The sequence below is a fragment of the Haliotis cracherodii genome, unplaced genomic scaffold (genome assembly GCF_022045235.1).
Source record: "Haliotis cracherodii isolate W230 unplaced genomic scaffold, xgHalCrac1.p SCAF_14, whole genome shotgun sequence".
In the NCBI taxonomy this organism is placed as follows: domain Eukaryota; kingdom Metazoa; phylum Mollusca; class Gastropoda; order Lepetellida; family Haliotidae; genus Haliotis; species Haliotis cracherodii.
This window is the reverse complement of record NW_027266269.1, coordinates 7,644,477-7,657,224: the sequence shown is the minus strand read 5'-3', so window position 1 is coordinate 7,657,224 and position 12,748 is coordinate 7,644,477. Positions and strand designations below refer to the sequence as shown.

The window sequence follows — 12,748 nt, the reverse complement described above, 5'->3', positions numbered from 1 at the left end:
CCTTTTCTAGAATTGCTATATATTAAAGCGTATTTGGTGCAATACAATTTGACTGTTTAGTGGAGTTTTGTAGCTTGTAGAAACTTTGAAAAGAATCCATACTGGGCAGATATTCTAAGACAAGCACAGTAACCGGCCTCTCAACTTGACATAACTGTCTAAAAATGACAAAATTCTGGCTCTAAGCTGACAAATGTAACCTTTTGTAGACTTGATGTATTTCAAAGAGAATTTGGTGCATAAGGTTTAGTGTGTTTACCACATGGAAAGGAATTATGATATATTCCCTGGAAATACACTGTAGGAGCGCCACACAAAGATAAGCTGTGTCTCTAGGTCACATTTGATACAGCTCAAGATGGCGGTTTCCCATGTGGTCGTGGTCTTTGTGTTGCTGGGAACACGTAAGTTGTTACAGAACACAAGCTGTTGCAATTGTGCCATCACAAGGGATAACTATTTCAAATCATCATCTCTTAAGGATCTTTTTAATAGTATCAGTTGTAATTGAATTGTTGGATTTTTAAAAGAAATAAAACTTATTGATAAATTTTGATTGTGTAGATAGTTGATTTTTATAATATTGGTAGTGTTTAATGAGTAACTTAGATGGTTAATGGCTGTATCCTCAAAGGGGGTTGAAGTAGTGTAAAATTATTGTCCCCCTGAGAGGATATGTAAGACCACATCCTGAACGTACGTTTATTCATACCACTGTTTTTAAACGGAGTATATTTGTTTTGTTTTAATTATGGCTTAATTGCGTACCATCGCCAGCAGCTGAAGGGATGGTGTAAATCCTGCTGGGGAGCCGTGCAGGTAGAAGTATTGTAAGTCCCCACGGTCCCCAGTAAGGTGGCCTAACTTTGGTCGGTGGCGATCTCTAAACCGTTTTTATAATGTATTGTTGAAAAATAGGTTATTCTTTTAATTGTTCTAAACAAGTTTTACGTATAAACTGTGATATACTAGTTGTTATACTGTCCGTCGATGAAAGGTTTTTTATTTTAATGTCAGTATTATAAATGTTCTCGTCACGATATGGCTGAAATATTGCCGATGTGACGTAAAGCTTTAACTCACTCACTCACAAGCTGTTGCAATGTACAGTCGTATTATATCAGCTGTCGGGCCAAAGAAAAAATACACTTGTATGTTCACACTTTACTCTGCTCATTACTGTGTAAAGTTGCGACCCCTGTGTTCCTTGAGACGTCATGTGCACGTCACCTGTTGTGAGATACTTATTGGTATGATGCATGTAACATCGCCTATGATACACGTACTAATTTAGCACCATCGAATAACCATATCTTGTTTGTTTCGTAAAGGGCGACTACACTTGTTATAAGAAAAACACTGTATAAACATTGATGTTAATAAGTATATATACCTATGTTGTTTAGCACTATCCATCACAGTGTCCCCCGCCGTGATATTGCTGGAATATTGCTAAAAGCGGCGTAAAACCATACTCACTCACTCACTATCCATCACATGCTTGATGTTAGGATCTACACCGAAACGTCGCACTAATTGTAATAAAGAAGTTGTTCATCCATAGAGCTTGTCTAACTTCATCACACCAACTTTTAAATGTCACTTAAAGAAGTTGTTATAAGAGGCTTGTCGTAATGTGATGGGGTGATCAGGCTCTCTGACTTAGTTGATGCATGTCATCGATCCCAACTGCGCGGATCGATGCTCATGAAACTAATCACTGGTTTGTCTGGTCAAGACTCGATTATTTACAGAACGCCGTCATATAGCTAGGATATTTCTGAGTGCGGCATTAAACAACAAACAAATCAAACATTTTTAGCAAAAAGCAAACACTTTCTTTTACCCGGCAACATTATCTGCCTGAACAGTCACATTATATATGTTTTAGGCAACATTTTCATTAAATGTGTCTAATTGGGATATTTTACAACGATTACAATCATAATCGGTATGTATGCATGAAATAGTGACCATAGGTACTGGGTGCTATATATGATCGGTTAATGCGTATAAGAAAATCACATATGAATTTCTCATATGTACATCAAGCAGTTGTAACTGTGATATTTAAATAGATAAGTATTATGTCAATACAAATATTAAAGCTTTAACAAAATGTTTATTAATATCAACGTCATTGCGTAAGAAAAATCATTTTTGACTATTCATTGAAACTGATTCCATTTGGCGTGAAGGGCAAAATAGCTGTGAAAACTATGTGAAAGGGCCACTGAAAATCAGTGATGACATCAGGTGTTCGCGAAAAGGGTAGTAAAGACATGTTTACATTTTTTAGGAATAAGTATTTTATGTGATTCACGCCTTCATACTGCTATCACCATGTTTTCGAATTTAGTGGTCTGCAGCATTCCCCATTCCCGAAGAGGGAGTTGTCTTCTCCTGTGTGGGGATTATGTGAACAGATCCTGTCCCTCTGGTTATGCCTGCAAGTCCAATGGTTGTGGTGCTGAGTGCATGAGGACCACGTACACCCAGCCAGCAGGTAGCCATTGCTTATACAGATTGATACAGTTGGACTTTAGATTTCTTATGATTGTGGAAAGGGTTTTTTTGCTTTATTCTTAATTCTCCAATATATAAGTCTGTAGTTCCTCTTAACCATGCCACAGCCTCCATGGTCCAGTGGTAGAGCTTCCCCCGGAGAGCGGAAGTTCAATCCCCGGCCGCATCATAACAAAAGTCGTTAAAAAATCGTGTCAGAATACTGTGTCTGAGCAGTGTTTTCATGTTAAATATTGGCATGGTATCTCAGTGGGCGAGAACAATAAACTCAGCATCAGTCCGAACTAGTACAAGCAACCACACGCATTCACACACGTGCTTGCACGTCGCAATATAAGTGCAATACTCTTTGACGCGACATTAAACCCCACTTCCCCTCACCTCACCTTAACCACGTGACACTTAAATGTTGAACTACCTTGTTACAGATACTCTCAGCCTGACATGACTTAGATACATTTCAAATCATTGATTCTTGCATGTGAGATGAGTTGAGGTAACATGGAATTTAACGTCGATTTCAAGATTATTGAATGTGTGTGTTAGGGGGCTTCTTGTACAAGTCAGGCCTTATGCTGGTTTAATAGTCCACTGACTATTAATTGTCCACTGAGATACCACGCCACAGTTTAACATGTATACCGCACAGAATACTGACACCACGCCAACAAGTCCTGATTTTATCCCCTTAATTTCTTCAGACATGGTCTTTTGATATCTGGGCGGTCGGGTAGCCTAGTGGTTAAAGCGTTCGCTCGTCAAGCCGAAGACCCGGGTTCGCCTCCTGTGCCCAATGAATGAAGAATGGCAATCTCCAAGTGCTCGTTGGTGTAACGCCCCACTTTTTCCTCAAGAAAAGAAATCTATATGAACGTGAAATAAGATACATATAGTTTTGTTTTCTAGAAGCGACTTCAAATTATCTTCTGAATGATTCGTCAGTTATCTATCATGGCTTAATGTTAACAGAGCGTCCGGTATTCGTTCACTATTCACAGAGTGTCCAGTATTCGGTCACTTTTTACAGGATGTCCATTATATGTTTACTGTTTGTGGGGTGGCCAGTATTCGCTCACTGTTACAGGGTGTCCAGCATTTGAATGTCAACTTCACTGTCCACTGGGGTATCTCAGAGATTCTAAGGGCTGTGAATCCTGCAAATGTGACTACTCCGCTTTGGCAATAGGTATGTCATAAAATACTTGATAAGTGTGAACAGATCGTCTAATTCTTTGCAGTTACTTCCATCATATACATAACTGTGTAATCACGTGTGCTTTTATACTGAACACAAAAATGTTTGTATCATGAATATTTTTGGGATATTATTGAACACTCAGTTTCTTTAGATGTGTGCGGTATATAAAAATATATCATGACCCCTACCCGTGAAGATCCGGGGTAGAAGGGATCTTCAACAACCCATGCCTGCCGTAAAAAGCGACTTTGCTTGGGACCCGGTGGCCAGGCTCACTTGTTTGTTTGGTACATGTCATCGTATCCCAATTGCGTGGATCGATGCTCATGATATCAATCACTGGATTGTCTGGTCCAGACTCGATTATTTACAGACCGCCGTCATATAGCTGGAATATTGCTGAGTGCAGCGTCAAACAACAAACAAACAAAACAAAACATATGTATACAATTCACAAATCGGTAATCAACACAACATATTTTGTCGATGCCTGATTTTGTCAACGCCAGTTGTAATTCCTGATTGATATAACAACCAACTGACATTTAGGCACCAAATACCAAAACATGGCAAAATTGTTCAAGTTACAATATTAGGGTTGGGAGAGCCCAAACACAGATTCCCTTTATGTCATACTTTGCTAAGTATATATGCTGTAATATTTGTTAATGATGCATTCTAAAAAAAAGGCTTTTTTCACAGCACCTGGCAAATGAACTGATTCAAAGGAAGGAACTATCATATTATTCACTTTACTAGTGTAATAATATACCCTTAAAAAGGTGGATTTTAAATCATTTTTGTTGTTGTTGTTATTATTGTTTAACCCGGCATTCACCAATATTCCAACTATATGACGGTGATGTGTAAATAAAATCGTCTGAACAAAACAATCCAGTGACTGACATCATGATCATTGATCTATGCAATTGGGAAACGATGACATGCATCAAATCCCGTTAGACGCCTCTCAGGACAAGCATGGGTTGCTGAGGACCAATAACCCGGATACTCACTGGGGACTTTTTGTTATGTTTGTGTTTATGAAATGATAATACGTGACCTCACATTTGGATACACAATAAATAATGCATCTTTCCCTGTATAAATAGATCAATAAACAGCTTCCTCAACCATATCCGAATAATAAACTACTTTCACATGGAGTAAGCTAATGCACCGACCAAATCAATTACAAGATTATCAAATATCCAGCTGGTATCTGAAGATAAATATATAGACAGAACAAAACATCACTGACGTTTAGACGTAACAGAACATCACTGACGTTTAGACGGAACCAAAGATCACAGTCTTTTAGACAGAACTAGCTGATCTTTTTCCGTTGGACATAACCTCAAGCGAATGTGTTATATGACGTCAGGCCGATGATGACATTGCTGTGTTTCTGGAGGAAATTGTCGTGACAAAATGTGCAAGGCAGAAGAGTGTGGGACGTCCCATGATATTTATTTGCAATAAAGCAGCTGAACAAAAAAGACAATGTAACAAATTTGGCAGAATTTGACAAATTGTTATTTCAGTCCCAGTCTGATGTCATCCACATGATCAAATGCCACATATTAGGCCGGTATGTTAACTGAGGAAGAAATCGGTTAAACCCATAAATCAGTGACTTGACTCTAAAACCTGAAGACATGTCTTTTGCGAATATGAGAAAGGCATATATATATATATATATATATATATATATATATATATATATATATATATAAAGCACAGCAAAGTTCTAACTCTCAGGCACAATGTAGTTATAATTAAATAAGTAAGATTGAACACAGTTTTAATAGGCTAGCGCTTTCAACTCGTACCACGTACGAGTCTCATCAGGCCATAACTGAATAACGGACATGAAGTAGTAACATATAGTTACGTGACGTCATAACATTTAGGAAACTATGACGTCACAATACCAAGGTGACATTGGACAAATAACTTACGCCTTTACATTTAACTTAGGCGCGTATTTATGAATGAAATGTTGCTCTTTTTGAAACAATGTAGGTTCATGATAAAAATTTAGCTTATATAGCGGGAAAACTAAAAAGTTGCCGTTTCCACATGCTTCTAAATGTTCGCTGAGTGGAATCGTGCGGTTGTGTGGCTTCTTTATTTGTGAACGGTGAAGATTCATTCTTCTTTTTAATTTAAGTCCTGTCTTTCCGATATACTTTTCATTGCATCCACTGCAAACAATCAAGTAAATAACATTTCTAGTATCACAAGTCATATTTTGTTTTACAGTAAATTTAGTGTCCTTTGTAATTTGGACTGAACAGCCTTCAATTATATTGCTGCAAGTAAGGCAACGTTTGTCACCGCACTTAGAAACCTGTGGAGTGATGACAACAGAATCAAATTTAGAACTTGTCAAAAAATTTCTAAGATTTTTTGGTTGTCTTTGGCTGTTGATAATTTTGTATTTGCTCAATATCTTCTCCATTTTAATACTTTGATTCAAAATAGGCAGGTATCTTTGAACCATGGATAATGTTTTTTCATGATTAGGGTTGAAGGTAGATACTAGAGTTTAATTATTCCCCATATTGTTTTCTTCAGACTTTTCTCTCAGTTTTAGTTGCTTAATACTTAGCACCTTCTGTATGCTATCTTCAATTAGCTTTGCGGGATAATTTTGATGCAGTAGGAAACTCTTAAGTTCAGCAAGGCGGGTAGTTTTAACATCATTCCCGGAAACAATGGTACAAATACGTCTTGCGAGACAGTAAGGGATATTTCGTTTTGTATGATACGGGTGACATCATCCGAAATCCAAATATTGGTGCGTATCAGTATCTTTATAAAAGATATCAGTTTGTACAAATCTCCCAGATATTAAATTGATTCTTACATCGAGAAAGGTTAAACTGGATTCGCTTTTTCCCATAGTGAAATTGAGTGACGCATTAAGTGAATTTAAAATTTCATGAACAGCTGTAAGTTGACTTTCACTGGTTTTTAATATGATAAAACAGTCGTCTAAAAACCTTTTCCATGAATATTCAATTTGTTCTTTCATAGATTCACCAAGAGTATCTCTCACCTTATCATAAAACATATTCTCTAAAAATTCCAAAACAAGGGTTGCATAAGTAGGGGCTACCTTAGTACCCATGGCTACTCCTTTCTTTTGTGAATAATAAGATCCATTAAAAATAAAACATGTTATTGGTAATAACCAACTTCAATGCATCAATGATAAACTCATCCGAAAATCTATCTGATATTTCATGGCGGTATTCTTTCAGCCAGTATCTGATAGCGTCCAGTCCGAGCTCAGTTTCAATATTACCATACAAACTAACAACATCAAAACTAACTAACATAGATCCTTCCGGTACCTCAGTAGGTAAATTACATAAAAAATCAATGTCATCTCTGAGAAAACTGTTTACATGTTTACATAAAGGCCTAAGATTAATATCTATGAAATTGCTAAGACGCTGAGTACAGCTCTCGGGTCCTCCCACAATTGGTCTAAATGGTTAATCATCGGATTTTCAATAGAAATAACTTCACAATTTTTATCATTAATTTCCTTTTGAATACGTTTACTTTTATGTACTTTGGGTAGGCCATAAAAATTAGCGGTTTTAGGTTCAAAATTGGTTAGATAGTCCTTTTCTTTGTCTAGAATTTCGTCATCATACTTATCTAACAATTTCTTAACCTTATTCTGGACAGATTTTTCTTCTCTTTTACTAGGATTGCTATAATATTGATCATCAATTAAAATGGACATTATCTTTCTTTGATAAAATGATTTATTCATAATAACAATAGCACCCCCTTTATCGGCTTCTTTAATAACGATGTCTGTGTTATTTTTAAGAATAGTAAGGCCTTTAATTCACATTCAGATAGGTTTTGTTTTGTTTGTTTTACATGAAGAGGAGCACTTTCAAGTCTATCACAAAAGTCTTCCACATATTTTTCTCTCCTGCGTGAAGGTATAAAACTGGATTCATTTTTCACCAGACTTTCACCATATTTCCTATTGCCTGCGTCATCATCCCATTTAACGTCGTTGTCCTCTTCAGATTGAAAATATTTAGCCAGTCTCACTTTTCGAGTAAAAGTTCTTTAAGTCTGTTTTGATAGCCTCCTGATTGGGCGTAGGTGTAGGTGTAAACATTAAACCTTTTTTCAGTAAACTGACTTCATTTACACTGAGGGGATGACAAGACAGGTTTATGATTTTAGGATCTTTTAGGATTGCTGCTTGACGTTTTGCAGTCTTAGAAAAAAAAAAGTTCCATTGTGTCAAATCATTTGATTTTTCAAAGATTAACCGATCTCCTTAGTCATCAAGCATGAACCTCTCATAAGGAGAAAGCCAGCCAAGCAAGGTTTTGTTCCACACCGCACGTAAAATTAATTGTATCGGTCAGATGTGGTTATTGTGATTTAATACTTCTGACTGACAGACCACAATCGGAGAATATTTTAGTGGAATATGAGTTATCAAAAATCTCAGTGATGTTCATGTTTTATATATTCCAAGGTCTTCAAACTAAACAGGTTGTCATGGCAACTGATATTATGCTCAAATCATAGATTTCCTGGATTGTTTGCAAACAAAATTACAGATTACAAATTTTCTTTTCACCTGGTATATGTCACGTCTTTTCAAATTCTCCAACGAGATAAATTATCTAATAATGAGACAATGAAATTGTTCGCTGCACACCATGTCCTGAAAATAATAATAATAAAAGAATGCGTGTTTTGAAGCTGTGGAAGAAAGAACAAAAATACCAGCCTTCAAACACAATGATGAAGAGTGTTGTGATTTATTGCACAATAAATGAATCATTAAGAAGTCCATTATGTTATATTGTACACCCAGTTTGACAGTTTATCTTACAAAACCATGCTTGCCCTTAAAGGCGACTTTGCTTGTCGTAGGAGGAAACTAACGAGATCGGGTGATCAGACTCGCTGACTTGGTTGATGCATGTCCTCATATCCCACTTGTGTGGATCGATGCTCATGATGTCATTCAGTGGATTGTCTGGTCCAGACTCGATTATTTACAGACCGCCGTCATATAGCTGGAATATTGCTGAGTGCGGCCTTAAACAACAAACGAACAAAACAGAACATATGTATATACATGTAATTCACAAATCGGTGAACAACAAACAAACAAACAAACTACAAAAAGCACCACATACATTTAACCTAGTAATTCAGGTTTCTACTACCATGTAAATACAGCTTTTCATGAGGTCAGCTATAAACGTGTACGAAACCATGTCAAATCTGTGGGATTGTTCATATTCGTATGTCTGTGAATACAGAACCCAAAGACAACGGAAGCTGTTTGTCGATAACTGAACGCTTATTTCTGACATAAGAATGGTAGTAATCCATCACATGATCTGTCATTCCAGAACAACCCAAAAAAGCCTTTGTGACCAACTTCAACACAGTTCTCCTGCAGTCCGTCCTTACTCTTGTGGCTTGGTTGACCCACAGCCCATTTTTCGAAGTTCAGAGGTAGTCCGTCAATCCAGATGTAATTGTCATCATCATGACGATCCTTTAATCCTATCCAGTGTTGGCCATGTATTTCTGATACAGAGAGGGTATAAATCACATCTGCTCCCGTCTCCCTATACATTGTGGGTCATGCATAACGAATATAGAGAGGGTATATATTACATTATCTACTCTTTTCCCCCTATCCAATGTGGGTATTGTATATCTGATATATCGAGGGTATATATCACATCTGCTGCTGTCTCCCTATTCCAGTGTGGGTCACGTATATCTGATATAGAACTGATATATATCACATGATCCACACATTTCCCCATATCCATAATGGGGACATGTCGTACAAGTTAAAACAGGGAAATGCATCGGACATCATTTTGGTTGCTGACAGAAATTATTAAAGGTACCTAACATGTCCACCCTCAAACGTTTCGAACACTTTACAAAAACCTTTGAATGCAGTAACCCTGATCAAACACACAGGGAAAAATAACGCCGTCCCTTGTTGACTTTTATGTCACTCTGAATCTTTACACATAGATGTAAATATGAGACAGATGAGGCAGCTTCACTGCTCTCCTTGGTTTCTGGCGGGTGGGTAAATCAGTGGAAGGGAAGGCAAGCTCACATGGTAAGGGTGACATCTGTGCGGGTAAAAACTCCTTTTCTAGGTAGTGACTAGAAAACTCTCTCTCTCTCTCTCTCTCTCTCTCTCTCTCTCTCTCTCTCTCTCTCTCTCTCTCTCTCTCTCTCTCCCCCTCTCTCTCTCTCTCTCTCACACACACACACACACACACACTCACCGAGTACTGAGTATTAAGTGGTCGGTCGGAAAAGCATAGGCTCATTTGTTGTAGTCTTGGTAACTTACGCAAAGAGTAGATGGCCTTTAGCTTGTCATTTGTATCTGTCTTTATGAGATGCCCCCCGTCCGTCCTACACTGCTGCGATGCTTGGTCCCAAGTCTTACATATGTTGTACTGCTTTACATGGATCTTGTCCTTCCCAGCTTGTAGCTCCATGTAACCTAGAAAAATCAAAAGTATTGATATTGATACCAGGGGCAGAATTGGTTTTCACATATTGATGTGTATTACGAATTAAATTTCCAAAATCATGATACTGTGAAACTGTTGACAATATGTAACAAGTTTATTGGTATCCTTCGAAAATCACTACATGCCAAAATGACTACAGTACAAAACAACCCAGTGTTTTTTTCCTCTTTGATTTAGAATTTTAATAGGTCACCTTTCACGAGTGAGGTAAGTAAAGCATCTTTGATATTCCGAATCTGGTGACTGGAAAAATATCCTGGCTCTAACAAACAACCACCCCCCCCCACCCCCACCACACACACACACACACACACACACAGACACACACACACACACACACACACACACACACACACACACACACACACACATAAGACTATATGCTGTTTTTCATCATAGTATTAGATCTTTCACGATAGTTACGATTTCGGATCACTACACACCAGTCATGCACATGCATATTAATAAAAGCTGTTCTGTTGATGTACACCTGTTGGTTTGGCCGTTGCTTCTTTCTCTGGAGTTTTCTTTGCGCTGCTGTCGGTGTTTTCATCCCCCTCTTCCATGCCTCCTCCCTTCCCCGTGATGCAGCGGGACACGTTGGGAAGCCTTCGTCTTGTACAGCTGTACTCTGTGTTGGATACAACCGGGGTATTGTACTGCCCCGGAGACCTGCCTTCAAGACGCCGACTCCCCTTCTTGTGGACTACCCTGCACTGTACTGCAAACAGGACACATTATCACTATATTCACTCTGTAAAGATGTTCGATATCACAAACGTTCACTTTCGAAAGATGTGACATTGTCACTATATTCATCCTGTAAAGATGTTCGATTTCTGAAACGTTCAAATTGAAAAAATGTTACATTGTCACTATATTTACATATTACATTCACTCTGTAAACATTGAGAATATGTTCACAATACTACATCACCTCTATGTCCACTCCGTAAAATGTTCACCCAGTAAAAATGTTACATTGCCCATATGATCACCCTGTAAAGATGTTACATTGTCCATATGTTCACCCTGTAAAGATGTTACATTGTCCATAAGTTCACCCTGTAAAGATGTTACATTGTCCATATGTTCACCCTGTAAAGATGTTACATTGTCCATATGTTCACCCTGTAAAGATGTTACATTGTCCATATGTTCACCCTGTAAAGATGTTATATTGTCCATATGTTCACCATGTAAAGATGTTACATTGTCCATAAGTTCACCCTGTGACGATGTTACATTGACCCAATGTTCACCCTGTGAAGATTTTACATTGCCCATATGTTCACCCCGTGAACATGTTACATTGTCCATATGTTCACTCTGTAAAGATGTTACATTGTCCATATGTTCACCCTGTGAAGATGTTGATTGTCCATATGTTCACCCTGTAAAGTTGTTACATTGTCCATATGTTCAACCTGTAAAGATGTTACATTGTCCATATGTTCACCCTGTAAAGATGTTACATTGTTCACATGTTCACCCTGTAAAGATGTTACATTGCCCATATGTTCACCCTGTAAAGATGTTACATTGCCCATATGTTCACTATATAAAGTTGTTACATTGCCAAATGTTTACTCTGTAAAGACGTTACTCTGACCATATGTTCACCTTGTACAGATGTTAAACAGTTCCTATGTTCACCTGCAAATATATTATTACGCTGCTAGCATAGAAATATACAGTCCCTTCTGTTATTATATACTACTCAAAGTTTGCTGAAGTTCAAGTTTTGACAGAGACATGCAGTGATGAGTACGATATGCACGAGGTGCTTGAAAACCTTTGTTTGGATGTGTCGTGAAAGAATCGTTTCACATCATTATCAGAGAGCACAACAACATATGCTACTAAGGATTGCAACAACTGATGCACTTATGCCCCTCAACGTCAAAGACGTTGTTTGACAACTGGGTCAACACAACGTCATGTTGCAAATGTGTTGTGTGTTACAGTGTGATCAGTAAAGCATGGAATTGATACCAGACGTTTGGATCATCATCCCATGCTTGTGATCGTTCCACCACACTGCAAAATTTCTCCTGATTGCATCATCACGTCGTGACTGCCACCACACTAAGAAATGACCTGTGAGGCTGACGCCAGTCACTGTTGGCATGCATTCGCACCCCACTGACCCGACTTCACAGGCAGGCACGTTTGGTTTGGGTTGAAGATTGGACAGACCTGGAAAAGGCGCCAGTACTTTGCACTGATGAATCTAGATGCTGTCTTGTCTATATAACACTTGTGATGAAGCAACTGACAAAAACACACGTCAGAGACAGATTGTTGTTCCCGAAAGTGTGGCGAAGACAAAGATTTAAGAATTCCAACATAGCTGAACATGACCGCTATGGGAGGGGTTCAATCAAGATTGGGATGGGATATTGCCTTTGGCTATTCCAACAGATGCACACAATTTGACGTA

At 38.1% G+C, this 12,748-nt stretch overlaps 1 protein-coding gene across 1 annotated transcript; it reads left to right on the top strand.

Moving 5' to 3' along the window:
• Window positions 1-298: 298 nt before the first annotated feature.
• LOC139460493 (therostasin-like) lies at window positions 299-4,510 on the top strand. Its single transcript, XM_071241972.1, has 4 exons — window positions 299-404; window positions 2,360-2,506; window positions 3,611-3,712; window positions 4,427-4,510. The coding sequence occupies exons 1-4, from the start codon at window positions 359-361 to the stop codon at window positions 4,438-4,440; spliced, it is 309 nt and encodes a 102-aa protein (XP_071098073.1). The 5' UTR covers window positions 299-358; the 3' UTR covers window positions 4,441-4,510.
• Window positions 4,511-12,748: the final 8,238 nt, after the last annotated feature.